The sequence below is a fragment of the Thermobia domestica genome, chromosome 2, assembly GCF_964235325.1.
Source record: "Thermobia domestica chromosome 2, izTheDome1.hap1.1, whole genome shotgun sequence".
In the NCBI taxonomy this organism is placed as follows: Eukaryota; Metazoa; Arthropoda; class Insecta; order Zygentoma; family Lepismatidae; genus Thermobia; species Thermobia domestica.
The window spans coordinates 20334681-20361463 of NC_137455.1; the positions used below are offsets into that span (position 1 = coordinate 20334681).

At 33.1% G+C, this 26783-nt stretch overlaps 1 protein-coding gene across 2 annotated transcripts in view; it reads right to left on the reverse strand.

Annotated features, from left to right (window-relative positions):
- Positions 1–532: 532 nt before the first annotated feature.
- The window catches only part of LOC145671174 (sodium-dependent neutral amino acid transporter B(0)AT3), a 235153-nt gene continuing 208902 nt past the window's right edge, over positions 533–26783 (reverse strand). The window contains exons 9-12 of one of the 2 annotated variants that reach the window (XR_014128460.1): positions 25792–25954; positions 21530–21730; positions 14665–14778; positions 533–4932 (exon numbers count right to left, since the gene is read on the reverse strand). Coding sequence is in view for 1 of the 2 variants with exons in the window: in XM_081740020.1 (XP_081596146.1) it covers positions 4822–4932; positions 21530–21730; positions 25792–25954 (475 nt within the window). In the remaining variant the exon portion in view is untranslated. The remainder of the gene's footprint in view (positions 4933–14664; positions 14779–21529; positions 21731–25791; positions 25955–26783) is intronic. The other variant, XM_081740020.1, reaches the window with a different exon arrangement.

The window sequence follows — 26783 nt, forward strand, 5'->3', positions numbered from 1 at the left end:
AGATCATTAATGTTAACAAAGTAAGCCCAAAAAAGACGGCAAAAATGGTGTTGGAAGTAGATGATCTGGCTATGCATTATCCAATTGGAGACACATCCAATGAACTGAGGTATTTTTATATGGGCTGTTGCGCAACACTTTATATTGTATAATATTAAACCAAACTTAAGGTTGTATATTGACTTTTGTAAATGAAAATGTTCGTCCTAATAGGCCAAAAAGTAAATTTGCAATACAATTTAACTTTATCTTTCATTAAAAATGTGAGATAAAAATCTTGAAATCAAAATTTAATCTACACGATTGAATAACACATACAAACATTCTTAAAGTGGAGCAGATACAGGGAAACATAACTAAGACTGTAGAACAATACAGAAACATAATGGTTTGTGTTTCGAAAACACTTCCTTCGTATAGAAAATCAAGTTTGTTGTTTTAATACTAAAAGACGTTTCTATTTTTTCATGCTCTCTATTGACGAATTTGGAGAAAAAATAATCACTGCTTTTATTTATTAAAAAATCTCACATTTGTTTTTTTTAATATACTTATGTTTAAAATTTCCCCTCGACTTTCTTTTAAGGTATGATTTTATTTTATTATTTTGTTTTGATATACTTAATGTATTACTTCAAGTGCATGTCATATACGAAATACATTTCTTACCCGTCATAACGTGCTGCATATTTCTCTAATGTGATGTTTACAACACAGTTGAATATATTTCAAAAAGATGAATAACAATACGACATAAAAAAAAAAACTCTACGTATGTAAACTTTAACATAGTTTTTATAATTTTTAATAACTACAATAAAATGAATACGAAAGTTTAACAATTATTGATGAGCTTATGTAGAAAGCCTACAACTGATTTTGTTTTTTTCAAAAGGCAAAGAACTTTCATGACGTAAACTTTTTTTTTTTTTTTTTTTTTTTTGCATAGATTAAAGGAAAATTACAAATTTGATATTTCTACAACGCATATACACTATTAGAACCATTATTACACATTATGAAAGAATAATAGTAATGATATACATATTTGTTAACAGTAATCTTGATAAGAAGTAGTTCTATGCATTATCATGGGTGTGGGATGTATTTGTATTACCAGAAAAAATGTATACAGTCTATTTGTAAATACTATAGAAATGACTATCGATGATAGTTTATCAAAAAAAGAAAGAAAAAAAAGTTACAAATATATAGGCAATAACAGTTAATGTATTGACGAATTTCAGTTATAGATGGCACTCATTTTCCAAACTTCAGAGAAAATCCCATAGTTATTTTACAATAATTAGTAGGAAATTGAATGATATTTTTATTTCAGAATAACGTGTAATGGGCCAGCAGAGTATGATAGGCAATATCCGGATAGGGATGAAATCTAATATCAAACTAATATAATAAACATTTCCAAGGTAAATATAATTACATACGAATTTAATAATCTGAATTGGGAATACTTATTTATAAAATACGTAATTTGTAGATTATACATCCTGCACAGAAATTATTGAAAAACAAATAATAATGATTAAACGGTACCTTTTGGAACTGGAAATCAAAAGTATACAACATCAATCAAACACGGTGACAGTTAACATAGCTTCATTTGGAATGAATCTAACAATTTAAAAGGCACTATAGAATAGGCTTAGATCTAAACATTATTTAACTACAAAATGCTTAGAATGAAATGGTGTTTTGTGTATTTCCTTTAAGAATAAGGGCAGATTTTCATGCAAACGTCCGTTGCGTTCGTTGCTTGCGATTTCTATGTGTAGCCCACAGGAAGTTGTGTTACACGTAGATCCGTACTTAAATAACTTTCTCAATTGGCTAATCAGCCACATTGCAAGCAGAGAACGCAACGAACGCTTGCATGAAAGTCCGCATGTTCTTCGGTAAGTTCGCCCATATAACATTTACGAGAATTGTTATATTTATGTTTCACATGAGACATGAAATACAAAAACGATTCTGTAGTATGTCTGATATTAATTCTCCTTAAATATTTTCTAATAAGAATTACACATTCAAGAACATTAAAGATAATTGTGTTAAGCATAGTGTAGGCACCAGATCTTTAGACGGATACATTAAATATACATAATTTGATGTTTAGGCGCACATTATGATATCGGGTAGAAAGAGAAACAATACTTGTACCCTTTCTTAAAAAAAAAAATGTTTACGAAAATAAAAATAAAATAAAATTTCAGTCAGACTTCTAGTAACATGTTCCCAAGTAGCATGAAAGCTTTCGGCAAGTTGGCACGTGCTTGGCTTTTGGCTTTCTACGCTTGCACTTTCAACGCGTGCTTTCATACAATCTGCCTTTTGTTGTACTTGCAAGCGATCCTTAGCAGAGCGTCATAGCATCACTGGCCATTCGTTTGCTAGTGACTTGCTGCTAGCGTAGTTGTCAAGCTTGAATGGAACACTGAATGCAAGGTTGTCTCCATGTAACTTCATTATTGGAATCCAGCTTGCGCTTTCCAATCAAGCTGGAAGCAAGCTTGCCGACTTCCAATGAAAGCTTACAGCCAAGAGGTTTGCCAAGTTCTCTCCGCTACTAGGGTTGATTTAGAATTTACAAACGATTTTGGTAAACTTAATTTATTCGTAAAATGTTTTTGTATTCACTTTCGTTAATTACTTTATAGTTGTTATTTACAAATTCAAAACAAAACCTTTTGGACATTTTGCAATACTTATAATTAAATTTTAATAGACTCGTATGCGCTGTTTTATTTTTATATTAATGTTTATTAACATACATACATATACATATATATGTATATATAAGATACATATATCTTCAGAACTATTTATTCACTTGCTACATAGGCCTATATAATAAGTTAAAAGTCATGAATAGAAAATCCAAAATATCACATATTTATTTAAAAAACAAAATATGAGGTACTCTTATGATTATCGTGAAAATTACATTTTAAAATTAATTTTAAAAATCAGTTAGTTTTGACATTAACAACGAATACTCATCAAGACAACCTGAGAAAAAGAATCAAAGGGGAAAATGAAGAGAAAATTTGCGAAAAGAAACAAAGGGGAAGGGGTGTGATTTTCTACATGTAAGTACGTAAAAAGGAATATAGAGACTGATTCAATTTAAACCAATAGAAAAATGGAAAAGTTAAAGAATTGCAACTATAAGAAAACTGGTGAAGTTTTGATAATATATAATGTAACGTAAATTAATCAATTGATGAATTGATTTTTAAAAAAGTTAATTTTGTTAAGTTGCGTAAAATCAAATGTAAAAATTATTACAAACTATGGCGCATAGTTTTCACCTGTACTTAAACGCACGCCTGCTTTTGTTTATAATCGTGGAACCTGTTAGAAAATAAACTTTGTGCTGATAATAGTATCATCTTTGCAGGGCCGTGCCGTGGAAAATCAGCGCCCGGGGCGAGAGTATACGACGGCGCCCCCATACATATATTCCAAACAATTTTTCTTCTCTTTTTTCCTTTTTTCTCTCCCAAATTTTCGCCCCCTTACTTCGGCGCCCGGGGCCATTGCCCCGCTCGCTATCCTTCCCCCCACGGCACGGCTCTGCATCTTTGCCCCCAGACCTGGTTCAGGATTTAAATAAATTGGTAAATAATTCTGTAAAAAAAATACCGTATTAATATGTAAATATGAAGATATTTGGTGTACAAATCGTTAGGCCTTTCGTTATTTCAAGAAACTTATCACATGAGAAGCAGTGTTGAAAAATGTACAAATACTTAGTAGGACACTTAATTACGTAACAGATATTGTAAAAGCGTATCAATGACTGCATTTATAAATATGTGTATAAAGAAACACTATACAATTGGCACGACGTTGAATTAGTATAAACATAATACGGCACGTTATAACGGGTTCTTCACAACTACTATTACCGACAGGAAAAAAAAAATACCTCTGTAACAATAAATTTTTAAAAATAATAACATTTTAATGAACTCTAAAAACCAACAACATTAAGCTCATATTTTTTTCGCATTATTTTACTTCACTATTTTCTACCTAATTTGTGACAATACAGTATACCTTATTAATCTTACTACAATCAAAAATGGCAAAAAATCGCTATATACAAAACCAATTTAGGTGTCTACAAGCAACGTCTCAATAGAAGCTGCTATCTGCTGCACTACGCTTCTAGTCAAGGAATGACGTAACAATTCTACACTGATTAAAAGAATGTCATATACTAAATAATTTTCGTACAAAATTTATATATACAGTAATTACAGCCTTTCTTTTTTTTCTTTTTTTTTTAAACGTTTTGACAGGATCACAGTATTGCTGTATACTGTAAGTAAGACGTAAAAATAAAACGCCCACTTGTACGATAGCAATATTCTTGTACCAGTCTTTTATTTTCTTTAGGTTGGAGCTCTGCTCACAGTTTCTATCTATATATAACTACTAAAGCTTATAGAGGTTTTGTTTTTCTTTGTTTTTTTGATACTTTGTAATATCACATTACATTTTTGCATTATAAGTAAGTAACAATATATATATATGAATATATTTCAGAAGATAAATTATGGCACAATGATTCAGCAAATGTGTTTTTTTCTTTTTTAGTTTCTCAGCTGTTTTCTCTGGAACTGAAGATTTGTGTATTTTCTTGAGTTTTCCAGACTGGTTCCTTTTAAACTGAAGGCATCCAGCTACAAGTCACAATGTACAACCAGTACACTTCATTGAGTATTTTGTACATGTGACTGAAGTACTCAATAACTTTTGCGTTTTCATTTGGATTGTTAAAACTACATTCTATCAGCAGTCTAAAACCTCCATTTTGAATGTTTTGCCTATGGGCCTTGTGGTGTCATTTCCGTTGTCATCATCGTCCATGCCATCTGGCGGGAGATCGTGATACTCGTCCAGCTAAAATTGAAGTTAAAAAATTCAAGTTATTCTTCGTCATATCAGAAAAACAAATATATAATCTTACAAAATGAGACAAGCATGAGTTCTTGTTTAACAAATTTACAATGAATATAAAGGAAGATCATTGCAGTATGTGACAATGTCGGAGATAAAGAATCGTACAGTACCGATCCATCAAATAATTACATCGATTCTTGCCAGATGACAGTTAAAGTCGATATAGATTGACACTAGCTTCACTTATTAGTCTACGAATCCATTAAACTGTTTGATGGATTTGTAGGGTAATGCTAACGGCTTCGAGTTAATCTGCGACGTTGCCACATCGTGAAATTTTGATTACCTGTAACGGCTAAAGGAGGTCCCGGCGTCTATATCATCATGTAATATTTTCGCTTTATTTTAACCTGTACAATAGTGCTCTGTGCATAGATCATGCAATCTATATATATGCATAGATTTCGAATTGTCTTCCCAATAAAATTATACCATGAAATACTATTTCAAATTTTAATAGAAATATACCTGATGAACAATCAGTTTATCAAGGGCTTTTATTTCAATTTTAGAATCCATGAAAAGAAAAAAAATGCGAGATATGTTTATAAAGTAATCTAATCTGAATATGAGTTACTTAACCTGGTGAACAAGACCACATAATAAGCGATTGAAACTGTACACGATTTTTTAACAGACGCAATCAACGAAGTAAGTATTTCATATTCTCTTTTTAACAATTTGATTAAAAACCCGTCAGTTTCTATCTTTCACTAAACACAAATCTACTAGTTAATCTTGTACTTGAAAAGTATTTAATTTTCTATTTAAAAAATTTCTAATAAGAGATTTCATTATTAGTATTATAAGACATTAACTGTGACAACCTTATATTTTCAACGATTATTCACTAAAGCTAAGAGAAACATGGACGATGAAATAGATGATAATGGTGGAATGAGAAAATGGGAGGAAACAGATCAGTTGTCTGTCCATCACAAAATTCACGTGGATCCCACGTATCAGAAGTGAGCTCTGTACGGAAAAGAAGTGGATTTTGTGGTGGACACACATAGTGTGCGTAGGTTTTCTCGGATACTCCCCTTTCTTCCCACTTTCTACATTCTGTAATTTCATTCATTCTTATCTTCATCGTCTCCTTTAGCTTACCCAGGATAATCGTAGGACGTAAGAATTAAAAAGATTTTATTTCACTTACCAGTACAGAAAACAGAAAGATATGACCACAACACTTAAAAAGTACACAAGGAATTAGTCACTTCTCTGCTTTTTCTTTGATTTTTAATTTTCTTTTTTATCTTATAATTTTCTTTCCGTTTATATCTGATAAAACATTGTAGCGAAAGTTTTGTAATATTTTATGTGTTGTAATAATACCTATTTTACTATATTGTCTGTTTTGGTAACTAGTTCAGTCTTGTATTCAAGCATTCGGATTACATATGGTTTATGGAAACTATCTGAAAAGATATATACGAACTCTTTTTTCCTTTTTTTTTTTTTTTTTTTTCAAGATTCTTTTTGATGAAAGTTTGATTTGAAGGGAGTTGCGTAAACTCGCACATAATCGCTCTAAATAACACTTCACATTGTCAAGACTGATCGAGATCGTTATCTTATATCCAGAGCATATAGATTTACTCAATGCAGGCAAATCGATGGCAAAATCTTTATGAATGCAAACTTGGAATTTATAATATTATAGAAATTGCTTCCTTTCTCTCTTATGATATGTAATTTTGAAAATGCGGAGACATATCCACTTATTTTCAATTTATATGCCCAGCTTTTTTTATCTCCCTATTAACGAGCTAATGAGGTACTCTATTTTGCGTAAATTTTGAACCCTCTTCATTCCTTTTCGGAGAGCATTTTATTAAAATGACACGATCAAAACCCAGTTTGTGTCGGTACTAACAGTGTTCGAAAGTAATTTCAAATGATTCCACGGTTCTGTCGTGAAAAGACGACATACAATGCCAATTTAGTATAGATATATAGAAATAACAATGTGAGAACTACAATTATCTCATCAGAATGGCGTGTATTTCGATCAGTTAAGTTGAAAATAAACTTTTCACTGTTAATGTCTCGTACTAATGATAACGATGCTGTTTTTCAAAAATTTGTTTCTTAGCCAATTCAAATATACTGTATTATATTAGGTAATGTACTTTATTCTGTGTAAACTCAATGCAGTGGTTATTAAGAATAACCCAATATTAGCACTTCTTCCACCTCAATGTTCGATATAAACTCCAAAAGTTAAAAAGGAACATCGCCTGTTATTTAGATCACTGCAAATCTCAATTTATTTGTTCAGGAGCTTAGATTTCAACCCAATTATATTGACATTCCTGAATCCTGTGTAGCCTACACTCCATTAGCTGTCCATGTATGACCATAACAAACTTTGTAAACCCTTTATATCGCAAGAAGGTAGCTTGGTGGCAGAACGGTCACTTCTAAACTGTAAAGTTGCCAATTAGAAGCCATGTTCTTACAAACCAACAATTACTTGTGTTATCAGCCAAATTAAGCATATTCATAGGTAAATACAGGGGCGTAAATAAGGGCCCCGCAGACCCCGCATTGCGGAGGGCCTTAAGCCATCAGGGGCCCCAAATCGTGATGTGGGACGTAGAGAAGGGGCCCCACTCCATATTATCTGCGGGAGGGCCCCCAAGTTATGCCACTGGGTAAATAGTCGAACCGATGCAATTACCAGCTATGGAATGGATTACCTAAGTAATTAGCCTCAAAGTAGATGCTAATTTCTACAATATAGCCTACTGAACAATTAGGCAACCCTGTATATATTTTCATTGGTTTACCAGAACTGCTCTATAATTATTATTCAACATTCTTCATCTGGATACAGTCTTCGACCCCATGTCAAATACATAAACGATACTAATTAATTTCTACCAAGATAGCGCTAAATACTAAAATTCTAAAGATTCAACAATACTTTATTCAGTCTTTAACGTATCTGTTTTCACATCTTAACATAACATCTCTTTCAAGCATGTATGTATGTGATTCCCCATCAAACTACTTTTCTCCCAACTCTATTTCCAATAGCGTGGATATTCTCTCCTTACTTTAATCTTGTTCCATCTTTATATCAGTAACTAACTAATCAATTATTTATATATTCCATTGTTTCCATGACTAATACAATAGAATTACAGAAAAAAAACTTAAAATTGCCGAATTAACTCGTAAAGTTACCTCCTCGAAAAATTTTGTTGTCGAAATTACAGTGAGTAAATGATATATAAATTATATATACACACTACCCTACATATAACGTATGTCCATAAAAATACTGTCATACTTTATGTCGCTTTGGATACTCGTATTCAAATGAAATTGGTTACATTTGAATGAAACACTCAAATATGTTTGTGCATGTTAACAATGGGCAACAATGTCAATAATGGACGGGTTCAAACACAGAAAAAGTAAATTCACTCATGTTTACTTTATGTGGCTACTGTCACAGGTCCAACTTATCTTGACATGCTCATTAATTACTTATTTCCACAACTGGAAGAAGGCACTGAAGGAACTGAAGGCAATGACTTTATTTTCCAACAAGATGGAGCACCTCCTCACTTGCATTTACATGTTCGGGAACATCTGAATGAGCTACTTCCAGGAAGATTGATTGGTCATGCCGGAAATGATGATAATGTCATCTACAAGTGGCCGCCGAAGTCGCCTGACTAGACGGCCTGTGACTTCTTATTATGGGGCTACGTAAAGGATTATGTGCCTATGTATCCCCATTGCCTCAAAACTTGCAAGAAGCACAAGTTCGCATCAGTGCTGCCATCCAGACCATTTCATCAGATGTGTTGGAATGTGTGTAGCGTAAATATCATCTTGGTGTCTGCATCGCCACACGTGGGTCCCACATTCAATGTCTATGACATATAGTAAAAAAATATTTGAGTTTTTCTTTCAAATGTGACCGATTCCATTTAAATACGGTTATCCAAAGAAACGTATGAAAGTATTTTCATGTATAATACGCACTCGTAATTATGCTTCAATATCAAACCATGGCCTTCTTCAACCGTGCTCGTTCTAACAACGAGTAATGAAAAAAGTCAACAGGCTGAAGAAGCCACTATTCGATGTCGAAATATAACTACTAGTGCAATTTCTTTTAACAGCTTGTACTGAGTGATTAAAAAAAAAAAAAAAAAAAAAAAAGGAAATTTTTGAGAATTAAATAATTTCATGAAAACTTGAAAAAAAAACAAATTATTTATCTCATTTAATAGTAAAAATAATGCCTTTTAGAATACATTTGGTGCCAAAATGATCACCATCCTCTTAGGCATTGATCAACACCAATATCATCTCTCTATAATTTGCCGTTTCCGAGATACTGGCCAAAAAATTTCCGATTTCGGGAGATTTAAGGAGTCGTATCTCGGGAACTGTAAGTCATAGAGAGATCATATTGGATTGCTCAATGCCTAAGAGGATGGTGATAATTATGATAAGAAATAGTAACCGGTGATCACTGGGCAAACCAGTAGTCACCGGTTACTAAAATGGCATTAATTTTACTGTATATATTCTTAAATGGCATATTTTTACTATTAAATGAAATAAATAATTTGTTTTTCGTGAAATTATTTAAATTTCAAAATTTCCCGTTTTTTTTTAAATCACCCTGTATTTTACACATTCTTGATTCAGCACACCTGCGAAGAAAGATGAAAACAAGAGAGATCAAATACCAAAATACCATTATACGTAAACTTGGAGAAGAGAGGGAAGAGGTAAATCTAGTATTTATATGTTAATACAGACTATTATAGATAACAAAAAAAAAAAAAAATCAAATTACATATGACCTATAAAACATAAATCGTGTTCTTTTTGTGCTAGTACCTGCATTTATTGTCACTTTGAATTAAAACACAAACATCTATCTAGGTACAATCAACTAATAATATCATTTCGACACGACATTTAGAGTAAATGCTTTACTAATTGACGTGCAAAAACATCTTTTATTATGACATTTTTTCCCATCTATTCTAAACGCTATGTACTCGTCATTTCCACAATAATTTGCACTTGTAGGGGGTTATTCTATTTAGCTACACATATTTGTTGAGCAAATACAAAATGCTAGCTCACAAAGCCAGATGCAAAATTTGAAAATAAAGGCATAAAAAAGAACACATTTATTTAGAAGTTATCATGCTCCAGTTTTACAACTATTTGTAATGTAGATTTGGTAATTTCTTTCTACTTTGGGGGAAATCAAATATTTGTTATCTTAATGATAAGTTTCCATTAATATGGCATTTCAGCGTGTTGTTTCTTGTCGATTATTTCTTAAGAGCCTGTCTTACTAAAAATAATACAAAATTTACAATTTTTCTTTTGATTGTTTTCCGTAAGTGAAAGGAGATAATGAAATACAACTTAGCACAATCATAGATAATGTTATTCTACAACAGAAAATATGAACCTCAAAAATTTTCAATATTGTCATCCATAGGAAATACAGTTGCTAGAATAACATTTCCCAAAACAATGTAAGTTAAGACAGCGACTAAAAGAATGAACTCAACTGCATTTGATTACGTATCATGTTGTTTTGTTACCCTGTAAACTATTTTTTAAATAACATTATTATTTAATTTTAATAACTGTGTGTTAAAACTATTCTGTTTATTACAAACTAAATACAACTATTTATTTAAAAAGTAGTTCACAGGATTCCAAGACAACATGATACGTAATGAAATGCAATTGAGTTCGTGCGTCTAGTCGTCGTCTGATTTTGGGGAATTGTTATTCTGGCAACACTGTAATTTCTATGGATGGCAACACTGAAAATTCTTCAGGTTCATATTTTCTGTTGTAGAATAACATTATCTATGATTGTGGTAAGTTGCATTTCATTATTTCCTTCCACTTATGAAAAACAAGCAAAAGAAAAATGGTAAATTTTGTATTATTTTTAGTATGTCAGACTCTCAAACTCTCTTTCTCTCTCTCTCTGCTTGAAGTGTCGAAACGATTTTACATAATTTTAAGTTCAGCGTATCTGTTTTCTTTCTGTTAATTATAACGTATTATCTTTCGTGCACATGCAGTATTCCTTTATTTGGGTTTCTAAAATGGACTCCGCTCAAGAAAGACGAAATCAGATTCCAATGTATTTAAAATTGTGAGTGCCGAGAAGTATAAGAGTATAAATGTTTAGAGTACATAGAAAGTACTAATAACGGTGGCCTATTTGAAGGTAACCCCGAAAAAACCACATCATCTCGCAAATACTTAAACGGTTCCAGTGAAACCTTGAGAGAATGTAATGTATTTCATGAGAAATGTAACTGTAGCCGTTGAAGAAGGGTACAACAAATAAATTCCGCGAATCGTTGTTGTTGGCGCGCTCGTGTTTTCAGTGAAGTGCAATAAGTGAAGTGAGATGCTTACTTGTTTCCACGTCGTAGTGACGATATATAGTTATTCTGTCGAAGATCGTGTGTTTATTGTGAAACACTATTGGATTAGTACTTCCATTAAGACATGAATTCATAATTTCGATACATTGATCAGTTAGGCCCTATTTTTTTAAATTTCGATATATTTTTGGCTCATTTTTTAAAATTCCGATATATTGATCGCTCATTTTTTAAAACTTCCATACATTGATTGGTCATTTTTTTAAAATTTCGATATATTGATCGGTCATTTTTTTAAAATTTCGATACATTGAGAGGTCATTTTTTAAAACTTCCATATATTGATCGGTCATTTTTTCAATCTTCCATATATTGATCGATCATTTTTTTAAATTTCGATATATTGATCGGTCATTTTTTAAAATTTCGATATATTGATCGGTCATTTTTTTTAAAATTTCAATATATTGTTCGGTCATTTTTTTAAAATTTCCATATATTGATCTATCATTTTTTTAAAAATTTCGATACATTATACGGTCATTTTATAAATTTCGATATATTGGTCGGTCATTTTTTTATTCTGACTGAAGTATTAGAAATTAGCGTGATTGATAGACTGAGACGTCTTGTGTTAATAGTAAGGATTCGTCTAGATGTTTATGTAACGCGTAACTCTTAAATGTTTTGAGGTTTGCATATTTAGCGTTACTCACAGACTGAAATGGTTTTGCATTCTGAATAGGATTTGCGAGGTTAGAGAAAATTCATAAACAAAATAGCTTTTGACTTCAATTCTTATGGAGGGTTGTAACGTATTTCTAAAACACTCAGTACACATTCTGGTTTTTCTTTGCCACTATTAATCAAAATATTGTAGCTAACATGTTAAGAGTAGGAATTTCGAAATTCGTAACAGAATACTTAAGATTTGGATCATAAACCTCAACTCAGTAAATATATATATATATATATATAACTAATTTCAATACGCAAGTTGCCTGCTAATCCTTTAATCTAATAAATTAATTACTAAAAATAAATTAACAATATTTGGGAAATCAACTCTTATGTCTATAATTGTTATAAAAAGAATAGAAAGTCAAACGAGCATTAATATTGTTCAGAAAAAATTAAAACAATTCATTTTTGAATTAACAGTAAGACGTCGAAACCTGAAGTACGATTTTCGAGTAAAAATAGAATAAAAATAAAGTAAAGTACAACATTGTTTATTGTCTAAACAAATACTATATGCATAATTCATGCTAGGTTCTATCTGTTGCACTATGGAACAGGGTCAAAGCTATTTTTTTTTTTTTAACATAGCCGAAAATTAAAACATCGTACAACACAGCTGTAATCATGATGCATAATGTTTGAGTCCTTTAGCTGTTTCCTGAATTTAAGATGTTTTTCTGTAGTCGTATGGCTAACGCATGTGGCTTTAGTGTTCATAATTCTAGAATCGATTTGCAATGAGGATACAAAATGTTTGATGTTGACCCAGTATCGTGAAGCAATTAGGAGGCTCGGTCTAGAAAGTCATACTAATAATATTAGGATCCGATGTAGTGGCCATGCATTGTCCAGTTGAAAGTGCATAATATCACCGACTATAATCCTCCGTAGGTTGTAAACTCAAAGAGTTTTAGTTCCATGTCTCAACTTTTCACTTTTACTATTTGCTGAATTAATTTATTTATTACAGTTAAAGAGTTGACTAACATTCACCAAATTTATTTATTATCAGGGTTAGCATAAATGATTAATTCATTTTGAGAAGGCTATGTTTTCGAAAGTATTATACGTACACACATGAAAAATATATGAAAAGAACCACACACACTCACTTGTATTGTGTATTTCAGGTAGCAGCACGAGGGGGCACAAGACGGGGCATACCCCTCGTTGACACATCCCGCATCGTTGGATTGGGCGTGTTGGTGAGAATGACTTAGCTTTGTTCCTCTGGCCTCCCATGTCTCCTGATTTAACGCCCTGCGATTTCTTCCTGTGAGGTACGTTAAGGACCTTGTTTAGTACCCCCACTACCACAATCCTTAGTCGAGCTCAAAGAACGCATCAGGCAATTGACAGAACTATGCTACAAAATGTATGGAATGAGCTCGAGTATCATCTGGACGTGTGTCATGTCACCAAAGGGGCACATATTGGACATTTGTAGAGGGTGTATAAACTTGGTGAGTTTTTGGTTCTTTCCATATATCTTTCATGTGTGTACGTATAATACTTTTGAGAATATGGCCTTTTCAAAACGAATGAGTCATTTATGCTAACCATGTATTTTAACCCACATTCCAACTTAAAAACAACACTTTTCTGCATCAATGGGAGAAAACATTATAGACATTTAATATCCCTAGCAAGTCACGAAGACTAATGACGAACAGAAGAAACTGACTTTGTTGACAGTAGTTCAGTGGTAGACGCTCGAAAAATTATTTGTTGGAACACCGTAAGATATTTCCCCATATTATCTTGATAAAACATAAAGCATCACTGGCATAGCGCTCCTCGAAGTACCATTAATTCCATTGGATATCCATTTGCCAACACTGATTCAACAACTTTTGCAATTGAAGCAGTACATGGCAACATTAGATTTTGATTTTCTGTCATTCCATTTGCTTCCAAATTTTCGGCGTCCACCCTGCGTCGTGAGGCAAACTGGGAAGTCACATGAAAACAAGACGTGACGGCCTCTAAGGTCTAGAAAGTTCCTGATGTACCTGTTAGGAACAAGGCGTCGCAGCGCGCTGATCACGTCTGGACATAGTTCAGCCAGATGGCGCTGGAGCAGATTCAGGCTCACAAAATGGGCTGTTACGTCAAGTAGTTTTGGTCATTCCATCTACAAGCCATTCTATCTTCTTATACAAGAACATAGTATAAGTAAATCAAGAAAGAATATAGTAAATAATCACACGAGTAAACTAGCTTAAACCCTGTTGCATAGATAAATTTATAGTCTCTTGTTCTAGTACTAGATTTATAGTGTATTTATCCAAAACGATCAAGGAAACAAAACCATCTTTGTTTCATACAGACATAAACATTTACAAACCTTGCAGGTAGGAAGGGGAGGGGACTAATTGTCTAACACTGTTGACAGGGAATACTTTATGGCATGCAACTCTATTAGGTAGGTATTAATTTTTGTTTAAAAAAAAAAAATGGGAGAACTATAAACATCGAATGTTACGGAACATATCCACTCTCACATTTTTTTTAAATCACTCACATGTGATATATATTTCTAAACATTCGTTCACAATATTGCTTCTGTGTATATTTTGTGAGATGGACGCTTACTGTGTTCACAATGCCCCTAGACTGCTGCTTACGTCATCTATTCCTTTAAAATACGTAGAAGTGGGTTTAGGGAAACAAGAGATTAGAATTAGTTAGTTAATCTCATCCTCAATAGACGAAACAGAGGTAAAGGTGTAAATGGAAACAGATTACAAAGAAGAATCTAGAGGTAACAAAAGAAGGTTATTTTTCTTTAAAAGCCTGACGTACTTAAAAATAATACAAAATTTACCATTTATCTTTTGCTGGTTTATTCGTAAGTGAAAGGAGATAATGAAATTCAACTAAGCACAATCATAGATAATGTTATTCAACAACAGAAAATATGAACCGCAAGAATTTTCAGTGTTGCCATCCATAGAAATTACAGTGTTGCCAGAATAACATTTCCCCCGAAGCGGCGACTAAAGGAACGAACTCAACTGCATTTGATTACGTATCATCCTGTCTTGGAGTCCTGTGAACTACTTTTTAAATAACATTATTATTTAATTTTAATAACTCTATGTTAAAACTATTTTGTTTAATACAAACTAAATAAAACTACTATTTAAAAAGTAGTTCACAGGATTCCAAGACAACATGATACGTAATCAAATACGGTTGAGTTCGTTCCTCTGGTCGCTGCCTTAACTTAGATTTTTGGGGAAATGTCATTCTGGTAACTGTAATTTCTATGAATAGCAACATTGAAAATTCTTTACGTTCATATTTTCTGTTCTAGAATAGCATTATCTATGATTGTGGTAAGTTGAATTTCATTATATCCTTTCACTTATGAAAAACAACCAAAAGAAAAATGGTAAATTTTGTATTATTTTTAGTATGTCAGGCTCTTAACAATCTATATTAAGGTTTACAGATAATGAAACATTTTTGCGAGTTAATTTGAGATAACTCTTCAAAACTCTCTTTTCTTCTCTCTGTTTTACGTTAGTTTCCAACTCTTCGATGAAGAAATCATTATCAGTATATATATATATATATACATGCGAAAAAATTTAGAACCCTATATTGGATGGCAGAGCAAAAGAACAATATATTGATTTTGAATATGAGTTTCAAGAGAGAAAAGTGAACAACAGCTACAAATTTCAAGTTATGGAAATACGACCTACAAGTAAAGCTTGCACTTGTTCTACTACTCGTATTCTATCCGACAGCTTCTGCAAGCTGCACCTCCCCATTTTCTGCTAAAACTGATCAGGATATTCATTCTTTTCGTTTCGCCATCCAATATGGGGGACTGAAAAATTTGATAACTGGAAAGAGAACATTTATATGTTTAGGCTTCACTTGAAGATATGATTGTAGCTACGGATTTTCTTTCTGGTGTGTCCATTACAATGAAGTTGATACAATATTTCTAAATACTCGCTGATCCCCTGTTCTTCGTAGCAAACCAGTTTCGAATAGTTAAATACCGCCATGATTCACTTATCCTATTAACATTCACCATTCGGTGTAAAATTAAACACATTATGTTACGTTAAATATATCAGTCATTTGTTTCTCCCATTACTATTTCTCTGCACACTTTTAAATTATATTTTCCAACAATTAAATGTTCTATCGTACAGTACAACTTTTTTTTTTTTTTTTTTTTTTAATTTATATCACGCAAAACAAGTGTTTTGATTACGTTATGATACATCACTCAAATATCAACAAATTACGTTCTATTCCTGGTGCTCGCGAGCACAATCTACCTAATAATCTATCTGTTTCTTCCTTTCTCGTTTCCTGTCTTTTCTTATTTACTTTGCTCTTAATGACTACCTATTGTTTCAATATATTATGTTAATGTTTTCATATATAAGCCATAACGATTCATTTGAGTCACTTAGTCATAATGATTATAACTATTTATCTCAGTCGTTTAGTCATAACGAACCATAACGATTCATCTGAGTCATTTAGTCATAACGATCCATAATGATTCATTTGAGTCATTTAGTCATAACGATCCATAATGATTTATTTGAGTCATTTGGTCATAACGAGCCATAACGATTCATTTGAGGCATTTAGTTATAACGAGCCATAACGATACATTTGAGTCGTTTAGTGATAACAAGTCATAACGATTCATTTGATTCGTTTAGTCATAACGAGCCTAAAGATTTATTTGAGTCATTTAGTCGTAACGAGCCATAACGATTCATTGGAGTCATGTAGTCATAACGAGCCGTAACGACAACGATACATGTCTCATGTATTAAACAAATAATCGCATTTACACTAACAATATTAGACTTTGATAAATTTAGTTATTAGAATTTGGAAAAGAAAACAAGCTGAAAGAAAGAAATACGAGAAGAACAAAACAAAAGAATATAAATACAAAATACATCCTAAGCCTAATTAATGTGTATAATCTTAACGAAAGTAAAAAAAAAAAAAAAAAAAAAATAGTAAAATGAAAACGATTATGGTAATTATTTAAGAGTAATACAGTTTTATGCACCATGTTGAGTCCAATTATCTACAAGACATAGGATCCATATAGTCCTTTAAATTGTACGACTATTTGTTGTCTAATATTTTTCTTACAATATTTTCTCGTATTTTAGAACGATTATGGAACGAAAATCTTCATATTAAATTCTCTTAGTAACTTCTAAGTGTTTTAGCCTTCAAGAAAACTATCTATGCGTGTTTTAATTCATTTTTAATACTCTTGTACTGGTATTCCTTTTTTCCAAACATGTACATTTCTTCAATCCTCTATCTCAGCTAAATCTTGATTTAGTGTGACTGAAACATAAAACCACGAGAAGAAGTCAAAATGTTCTCGGAATTTCGTTGTAACTTATTACCACAATATAGGTACACATTCACTTCATGTATTGTAATTTCAAAATAGACTCCTTGAGAACACATACACTTGTTCCACCGCCTGCCGTTGCTGGAAACAACGCTGAAAGGCCTGTTTTAGTATGTTCCAAAGTTCAACCGTCGTGTTTGTTTGGATGTCTTCTACGCTGGCAAAACGGCTCGCAGAAACAAACATTTCCCTCCTCTACCAGCCTTCCTACTAACCGGATTTAGCACCAGCGGATGTCTGGCTCTTGCCCAAGATTAAAGATAACGTTTTTGCCACCGTAGAAGACATCCAAACCAACGCGTCGGCTGAACTTCGGAACATACTAAAACATGATTTTCAGCGTTATTTCCAGCGATGGAACAAATATGTGTTCTGAAGGAGCCTATTTTGAAGACAATTAAGCGAATATGTGCCTATATTGTGATAATAAGTTACAACGAAATTCCGAGAACATTTTGACTTCTCCTCGTATAAAGACATTCGATGTATTTGCAATCATTCCATATGATTTAATATAAACCCTGTATCCTATCTCGAAAATTAAAAATATGTGGTTTAAAAGCTACTAATAAAGATTTGAGAGAAGCAAAGAAAGAAAGAAAAAAAAGTTGGTTAATTCTCCACCAATAAGATATAAACACAGTGCTAAGAAAATAAAACAGTTTCTATCATGAATATATTTTCTTCTTTGTAATCACTTTTAATGTAAACAGTTTCACAGAATGGGTTCAACAGAAGAGGAAGGGAACACAAGTTAATACGCAATTGGATAGACTAGTTTATTCATGGAATAGTGTGCTAATATATAAGCTATTGTCACTTTGATACACCATTTTTTACTCACTCAAATTTTCTCGAAACACACTTACTTTACTTAAACTATTTTTAATATATTTACTAATAATTATTAGAGCGAACTGACAAGTGATGAGCTTATGAAGAAAGATTTATAATAAGTTTAATTGATTTACATGCCTTATTCATTCGCTTTAGTTTTTCCTACAATTTTCTTTTCACCACGATGGTTGGAGAATAACAAGATTGTTCCTATTTATTTACTAAATTCTCTTGTATCGTTGAAATACATGTTTTATCCATTGGCATTCTCGTCTAGACTGGCTCTGATATTCATTTTTTACTTGTCCCACCTTTCCTTCTGCTCTCCTTCAATCTTGAAATTCAGTCCTATTTTCACATACAACGGTAATGTCACAACACAATGACTGTCATCAACCAAAAGATCGCTGTTGACCGACGCTCGAGGACACGGAGAACTGTCATACACATCCAAGAGTGGAAACGGTGGGTTGCAAATGTGAAACATAGCGGCAAATGAAATCAGTGAGAACATCAAGTGTTTACCCCTCCCAAAGAAATTCAATATGAGGATTCCATTCGTAGAGGTAATAACAAATGTTTCCTACACTGAGGATTTCTCTTTCTTTCTTTCTGCAGAACAATGACATTACCACAAATGTAAATTATGCAAAATTATTCAACTATTGTGACATGCTATCGTTTCATAGAAGTCCTAAAATTCCTGAACACACTTCACAAATTGTCCTGCAGACATTGAAAGATTATTATCTGGATTTATCGATCAATCCACTATATTCACCAAACTTAGTGCTCTCTGTATTGCATATCTTATCGTCATAAAAAAAAAAAGAAAGAAATAACAATTGCTGGGACATTTTTAAACTGAATGATCAAATCTCTACTATTATTTTAGAAGTGATGTAAAAATCAATATAAATACGTTTTATTTAAGGGTATATTATAACTGAGAAATCGTATCTTGACAGCAATGACTTGATATCTGAGATGTAGAAATTGAAGGAATTGTTATAAACTAGCACAACACTATACTTGCAAGAGCTGATTTGGTTAAGTGGCAGTTTGTTCCGGTATATTTAGCTATAATTCTAATCGATCCAACAATCAAGTTATTCTAGTTCGCTATATACATATAGAAGTCTGTGTTCAATAATCCTAGAACTTTTTTTTTTCTTTTAATAGATAGGCTTATCACTTGTCACCCCGCCCTTGTACTTCGTTATATTACGTACAGATGTTTCTAAGCGTGTGCTCCTGTTTTGCAGAAACGGTTCAAACTGGATTTTCACGCTCAGTGTTGCCATACTTCAAAGAACAGAAAAATAACTCAATGCATGTGCTCCTGTTTCACAGAATGAGAGATTTTATTTTTCACATAGGTTTCTGGAAAATCTGACCGGTACCGGAAGTACGCTGATATTTGTATTACGTGTTGAGAAACTGATTCCACCGTAATCACATATACAAATTGCAAGTAGCGAACAAATTAATTGATAAATTATTGCGAAAGTCAAAATGACTGGTAAACCAGCACATCGTAAAATGAAAGGGAATTGCCGGAGAGGGAAGTGGAATTTCATAAAATGGTCTGATTTTGGTATTTTTTGGTTATGCTACGTGATTGACTGTGAGGCAGTCAATTAGAGAGCTGTTTCTACTCCCCATTGGTTAGCCAAACGTTAAAACGGCTCATATAAGAAGCAGTAACCAGCTTACCTATCTCATTAAATTCCTTTTGGTATAACTATTACTAATGCGGCTACTGGAAGCAGGCAATTTAACTTTGCGGAGAAGATTGTGGAGGCATTTAAACAGTCGTATTCGGGTTCTTAAGAACAGATTTAGGTCTGGTGAGGTTGGCCTTATTGCTTACTTCACTGCAGTATCTCATTGCATTAATTTGGGTAGTTGAAAATATAATGCATTGAAGACAGGTCGATATTAAGAGTTGCACTTGTATCTACGCTTATTTAATGTTCATGACGTTATTGTTCCATTCAAATGTTTCTTTTTTTCATACATATATATATATATATATATATATATATATGTTGTTCTTGTTGCAGTATATCGTGATTGAACTTGCGTGATAAGACTATATTGCGAGCCGCACCTCTTTCTGAGATTTATGTTGTTACTGTTTTTTTTTTCCTTTCATCAAATATTTCTTATATTGAGATACTACTAACACTCTTCACGCGATTATGCGAAACAGGAGGTATTCAAAATGAATTATTCGTCGATATTTAGCCGCTAGGACACTTCTGCAGAACAGGAATAGGTAAACTTGGCAATACTGATAAAGCATTCTGCGAAACAAGATTCTGCGTTTGTAAGACTATATATTAGAAGAGAAAAACAAAAGAAAAAAGATTACATAGCATGTTTGCTTTGCGATTCATGTTGACCGCAGGTGCACTACGAACTACACTAATATTACTTTACTAATTTTTATATAGTGTGAAAATTGGACTCATATATTAACAATACGGTTTAAATAATTGAAAAATTAAAGCAAGAAATAAGAAAAGAGGTAAGGCAATAGAAATAATTGTAATATTTCTTTTCTAAATTCTGATCTCATTTTATTATTATTCTAAAGTTTTCGTGCATACTCCTAACCAGTGCCGTGCCGTGGAAAATCAGCGCCCGAGGCGAGAGTATACGACGGTGCCCCCGTATACATGAGTGAAGTCGACAGATCAGCTGTGAAGCGCCATCATGGTTGGCGCGAAGCGTAAGAAAGTTAAAAAAAATGATTTTCCTTGATTTTGAGCACAGCTGTTGATCTAAAATATTCCAAGTAATTTTTCCTCTCTCTTTTTTCTCTTTTCTTATTTTTTTCTTTTTCCCTCCCGAATTTTGCGCCCCCTTACTTCGGCGCCCGAACCCGTCGCCCCGTTCGCCTCCTCCCCTTTCCAGGCCACGGCATTGTTCCTAACATCAACTATTACTTATACTTACTGTTTGCGTACATAAGAAATTACTTATTTAAACAACACTTTTACCTGCAATTCGACAGCAATATCACATTATTATTGAAAGAAAAATAATTCAGTACCGTACCATTTAAAGGTAATCATAAAAAAAAAATGATGATGATATGGAAAGCTATTTCAAAACTACTTACATCGACATCTGCCATCATTTCCTTGGTGGAAGCCGTTGTGTCTATTCGCCTGATTGCGCCTTGGTGAATGTTGACATCGAACTTCAAACACTGGAACCGCCTCAATAGAAATACTATAGGAATTGGTAAAATTCCTGCTACAATCATCAGGACTGCTATAACCATCACCCATTCAGGGTATGGTACCTCATGTGTCTGACCCTACAAAACAATAGACAAGTGATGGTAATATAACCAGAAACAAATACAACTTGCAATGAACTCGAAACTATATTTGATAAAGAAATCTAAATAAGCAATTCTTATGTAGCCAAAATTCAGTAACTCCAATGTATCGTAATATTTCTAATGACACAATATTTATTTATTTCTCTGATTATTTGTAGTATTATCAAATAACAGGGTGCAATTATTGGCGTTTTGCAAATGAAGATAGGGCAAGATTCTACATAAAGCATTTAAGAAATCTGTTCTCGAATAACAATAAAAAACGGTTTGTCGACATATAATAATAATAATAATAATAATAATAATAATAATAATAATAAAAATAATAATAATAATAATAATAATAATAATAATAATAATAATAATAATAATAATAATAATAATAATAATAATAATAATAATAATAATAAGTATTATCAAGATGTTTTTACTTGTTTAGTCAACTACAGGGTGATTTTTTTTTTTTTTAACACTCATGGATTTCATTTGGGTCTAGAATTTCTAACTGAAGCCCGATTTTCATGCGGTTTGTGGCAAATGATCGAGAAAGGATGGGAGATTAATGTACCTATGTTTACTGTTTTAAATTTATCCGGGGTAATATCGAAACGCATAAGAAAAACAGCCAATATTCGCCAGTGTACTTTACAATTGGAATGAGATGCGGTGAGGTGTGGATATTTAAGTTTTCTTCGTTAGATGGCACCTTGCCAAGGTGAATAAGAAACCGGAAACTGGGCCATTGTATTGAATATTGTATTGTACAGTTCTGTGCTACTGTGTGAGTATGATCAGGACACAGTGAGAATTGTGTACTCTATGGAGCAACATGAGTTTGTTGTTTAAAGTTTTTGGAGAAGGGAATCTGTTGTTGCTACGCAAAGGGCATTTAGAAACAAATTTGATTCACATTCTGCCTCCATACAGGAACATAATATGGTCGCTAATGAAAAAATTGGAAGAGACAGGATCGCTTTTGAGTGGGACAGGGAAGCATCGGACCCCGCATGCGAGTGTTGTGAAAGATGTCAGTTATCGACTCCTTAGGTCGCCCAAGAAATCTCTTCGTCGTTTATTGCAAGAAACCGGTTATTGCTATTCAACATGTGACTTATGGGGATTACTACTAAACACTTAATTTGTATTTTCACTATCATTTAATTTGTATTCTGCAATTTCGCTTCAAAAATCCAAAACGTCATTCCAATTGTAAAGTACACTGGGGAATATTTGCTGTTTTTCTTGAGTCGTGGTCGATATTACCCCGGATGAATTTAAACTAGTAAACATAGTCTCATAAATCTCCCATCCTTCCTTGATAATTTGCCACAAACCTCATGATAATCGGACTTCAGTTAGAAAGTCTAGACCCAAATGAAATTCGTGAATTTAAAAAAAAAATCACCCTGTAGAAGGTGCATGTCAAAAAAGGCCGATATTAAAAAAAAATGATATAAAAGAAATTTATTGTAATTGATATACAAGTACATACTTTGGCTATTTTACGATATGGTCACCACGAACCTCTAGACATTTCTGGTAGTGTGTCAAGTTTCGTATACTCTCTGTGTAAAAATCTGACGCCTGAAAATGCAGAAGATCGTATGCATTCTTAGAATGCTAAATCGATTCTTTCCTTCCCTCAAAAAAAAAAAAAAAAAAAAAAAAAAAAATCTTCTCGCTATCTAATCTTTTTTTGCTATATGTAGATCAATACTGAAACTACACTTTGTAGTATTTCGATCACTTCCGGTTTTAGTAGAAAGTTAAGGATGTTAATGAAATTAACTCTTGGAACGGTACTCGATTGCACCACTTCTCGCTATCTATTACCGTTTCTGCTTAAACCGGAAATGGTTTGTCTCTACCACTTCCGGTTCGAAAATCATCTCCATCAACGAACTCTGTTCCTAATTTTTGACTCTCTACATCTTGGCCAAAATTGACGGTGGCCTATCAAGTAATTTTTGGAGAATTGTGTCTCTCGAATTCGAACGGACGGACACATATTCATGCCAATAAACAGTAAACATATAAAGGAGTTTTGGTAAATCAAACTTTTTAACAAACAAAGTGATCTAAATGGTATATATTTTCCGGTTCGAGAAACTAATAACCCGGTGGTCCTCGTCATACTTAAACACGACTGATTTCCATGCAAAATATGACAATTGCGATTAGTAAATAAGCTATAACGAAGACTACTGTATCTATTATTTTATATATATTTTAAAAATACGAATTGTTGAGGTTCTCTGCTTATAAACTCAAAGCTCCACTAACGTATCTTTCACTTAACGTTCAATTAGTACGATCCGAGTTGGATCCCATCAAAGTGTTACGTGTCTTTGAGTGTTTTTTTCGTAAATAGGTTGGTGTTTGACAAAAGGATAAAAAGTGCTGATTGCAGTTCTACAATTTTTTTCCACAAAATCTGTATAAAAAAATGGCTTCAGTTTAATCGCTTGCGTTTCGGGCTCATTTTCCTATGTGCGTGCTGTAATATCAGGTTTCATTTACTGTTGAAAGACTGTCTAGAGAGACCGTTATACAGGGCAGACTTATTGTATAAAATTCAATGAATATTATTTTTTGTACAATCGCACGAGCTCGCACAAACATACACACACAATATATATATAGGTTGTTTCAAAACAACACAGGCAACGTTTGCGAGATGATTCCTGACACTACGATAAGACGAAAAGTATAGACTAACCTGGGTGCACAAATGCTTCCTTTCGGAGTTATAGGCTGTCGAAAACATGAGGAAATGAACTTTAAAGGTCCATAACTCCAAAACTATGGGACCTACTAGTCAGGTCAAAATTTCACTTAGGAACTAATATGTACACTATCCAAAAATACATGTTTCAGAATCCTAAAGTACTTACTCAACAATTTTTATAGAGGGAGTTTGACCACGGGCTCACCAACTACCTCTATAAAAATTGTTACGGGAGTACCGCAGGATTTTGAAACATGGATATTTGGATAGGGCACCCACTATTTCCTAAGTGAAGTCTTAACGCGACTACAGTAGATCCCATAGTTTTGGAGCTATGGACGTTTAGAGTTCATTTTTTCATGTTTTCGGCAGCCTTATAACTCCGAAAGGAATCATTTGTGCAAGGTTGGTCTATACTTTTTGTCTTATCTTGGTGTCAGGAATCACCTCTCAAACGTTGTCGGTGTTGTTTTGAAACTCATATATATATATATATATACCCACACAAAAATAAACACTGTGCAAGCATGCATATACACATATATGCATGCGCGAGGAGAGCATTCACATTACTAATTTAGAAAGAAAAATACATTGTTGAACACCTGGGTTGAAAAAGGAAATTTTGATGTTCTGAAAGGATTTTATGCTGTTTCATGTTGGCAACACTGACCAGAAATGAGTAACGTGCTGTCATCTGAGAAGAAACAATAGAATTAACTCATTCCTTGCATCCGCAAAAAATTCATGACTTCCAGGATTAATACGAGACGACCCTTAATAAAGGATACGTTTTCATGATATCCCCATGGATGTCACTGGTATTTTGCAACGGAGTATTTTCTGACATCCACATGGATGTAACTGGTATTTTGCAACAGAGTATTTTATGACATCCATATGGATGTCACTGGTATTTTGCAACGGAGTATTTTATGACATCCATATGGATGTCACTGGTATTTTGCAACGGAGTATTTTATGACATCCATATGGATGTCACTGGTATTTTGCAACGGAGTATTTTATGACATCCACATGGATGTCACTATTATTTTGCAACGGAGTATTTTATGACATCCACATGGATGTCACTGGTATTTTGCAACAGAGTATTTTTTGACATCCATATGGATGCCACTGGAACGCAAGAGGGTAATAAATACTTCATTACTATTGTTCCCCGACGACTTTTTTTCATCTGAAACAGCATTGGAGCGGATCCAACCCAAGTCAACTGTCTATAGTGTCACAGTGCACCATACCAGAGGGGAGTTACTTATATTTTCCTAATTAATTCACATACCTTTTCTCTATCCCAAGCCATGTATGTGGGTTTGTTAATGAATCTATATACAATAGATGTAACAAGAATTGATGCCATTAGAATAGGACCAATAAACCTCCAGGTTACTTGCCAGTAGATTCCTGGCCTAATACCCGTCATCTTATAAATGTCTTCCGTGAATCTGTAATTTAAAAACAGTACAATAATAATACTAATTTCATTGTAATCTACTATTGCCGTTTATAATATTTTAATTAAATTTTGGTTCTACGACATAAATCAAATGTATAAAATAATATAAATCAAATGTATAAAATAACTTATACATAATACACTTAATAGAAGAATGTTCAAAATTGCAGCAATTTACTACATAGTACAAAGCACAATCCAAATCGAGTTTTAACACTGCAAAATGTTTTAACAACGTTGCTTTCATATACGAGGTTTGGCTAAAAAGAAAAAAAACGTGCCAAACGTACGGTTTATTGTCACAAACTTACAGATTAAAGGTGATTCAACATACTCCCCTCTCCTTTCTATACATGTTCGCATATGAAATTTTCATTGTTGGAAGCAGTTGTGGAAATCTTCAGGTGTCACCATTTTGAGTACTGTTGCCGTTTTCTGCTTCATCTTTTTTTACAGTCTGAAAATGAGTTACTTTGACGACGGATTTCACTTTCTGAAATCTTCTTAGCTGCCAGAAACTGCTTAACGGTCAAAGCAGTATACGAAGAAGCATTGTTGTGATGCACAATCCATTCATTATTCTTCCACAGGAGGGGCTTTTTCTGTCTCATGTTTTCTCGCAGCTTCACCAAAACCTGACGATAATACTGCTTATTCACTGTCTGACCTGATGATACCCAGGAGAAGGTCATTGATATCAAATAACACAATGATAATGACCTTCACTTTCGATTTGCTCTTGCGTGTTTTTTTCATTCGAGGCAACGAGGAAGATTTCCATTGCATGGATCGCCTTTTCGTTTGAGAATCATACTGAA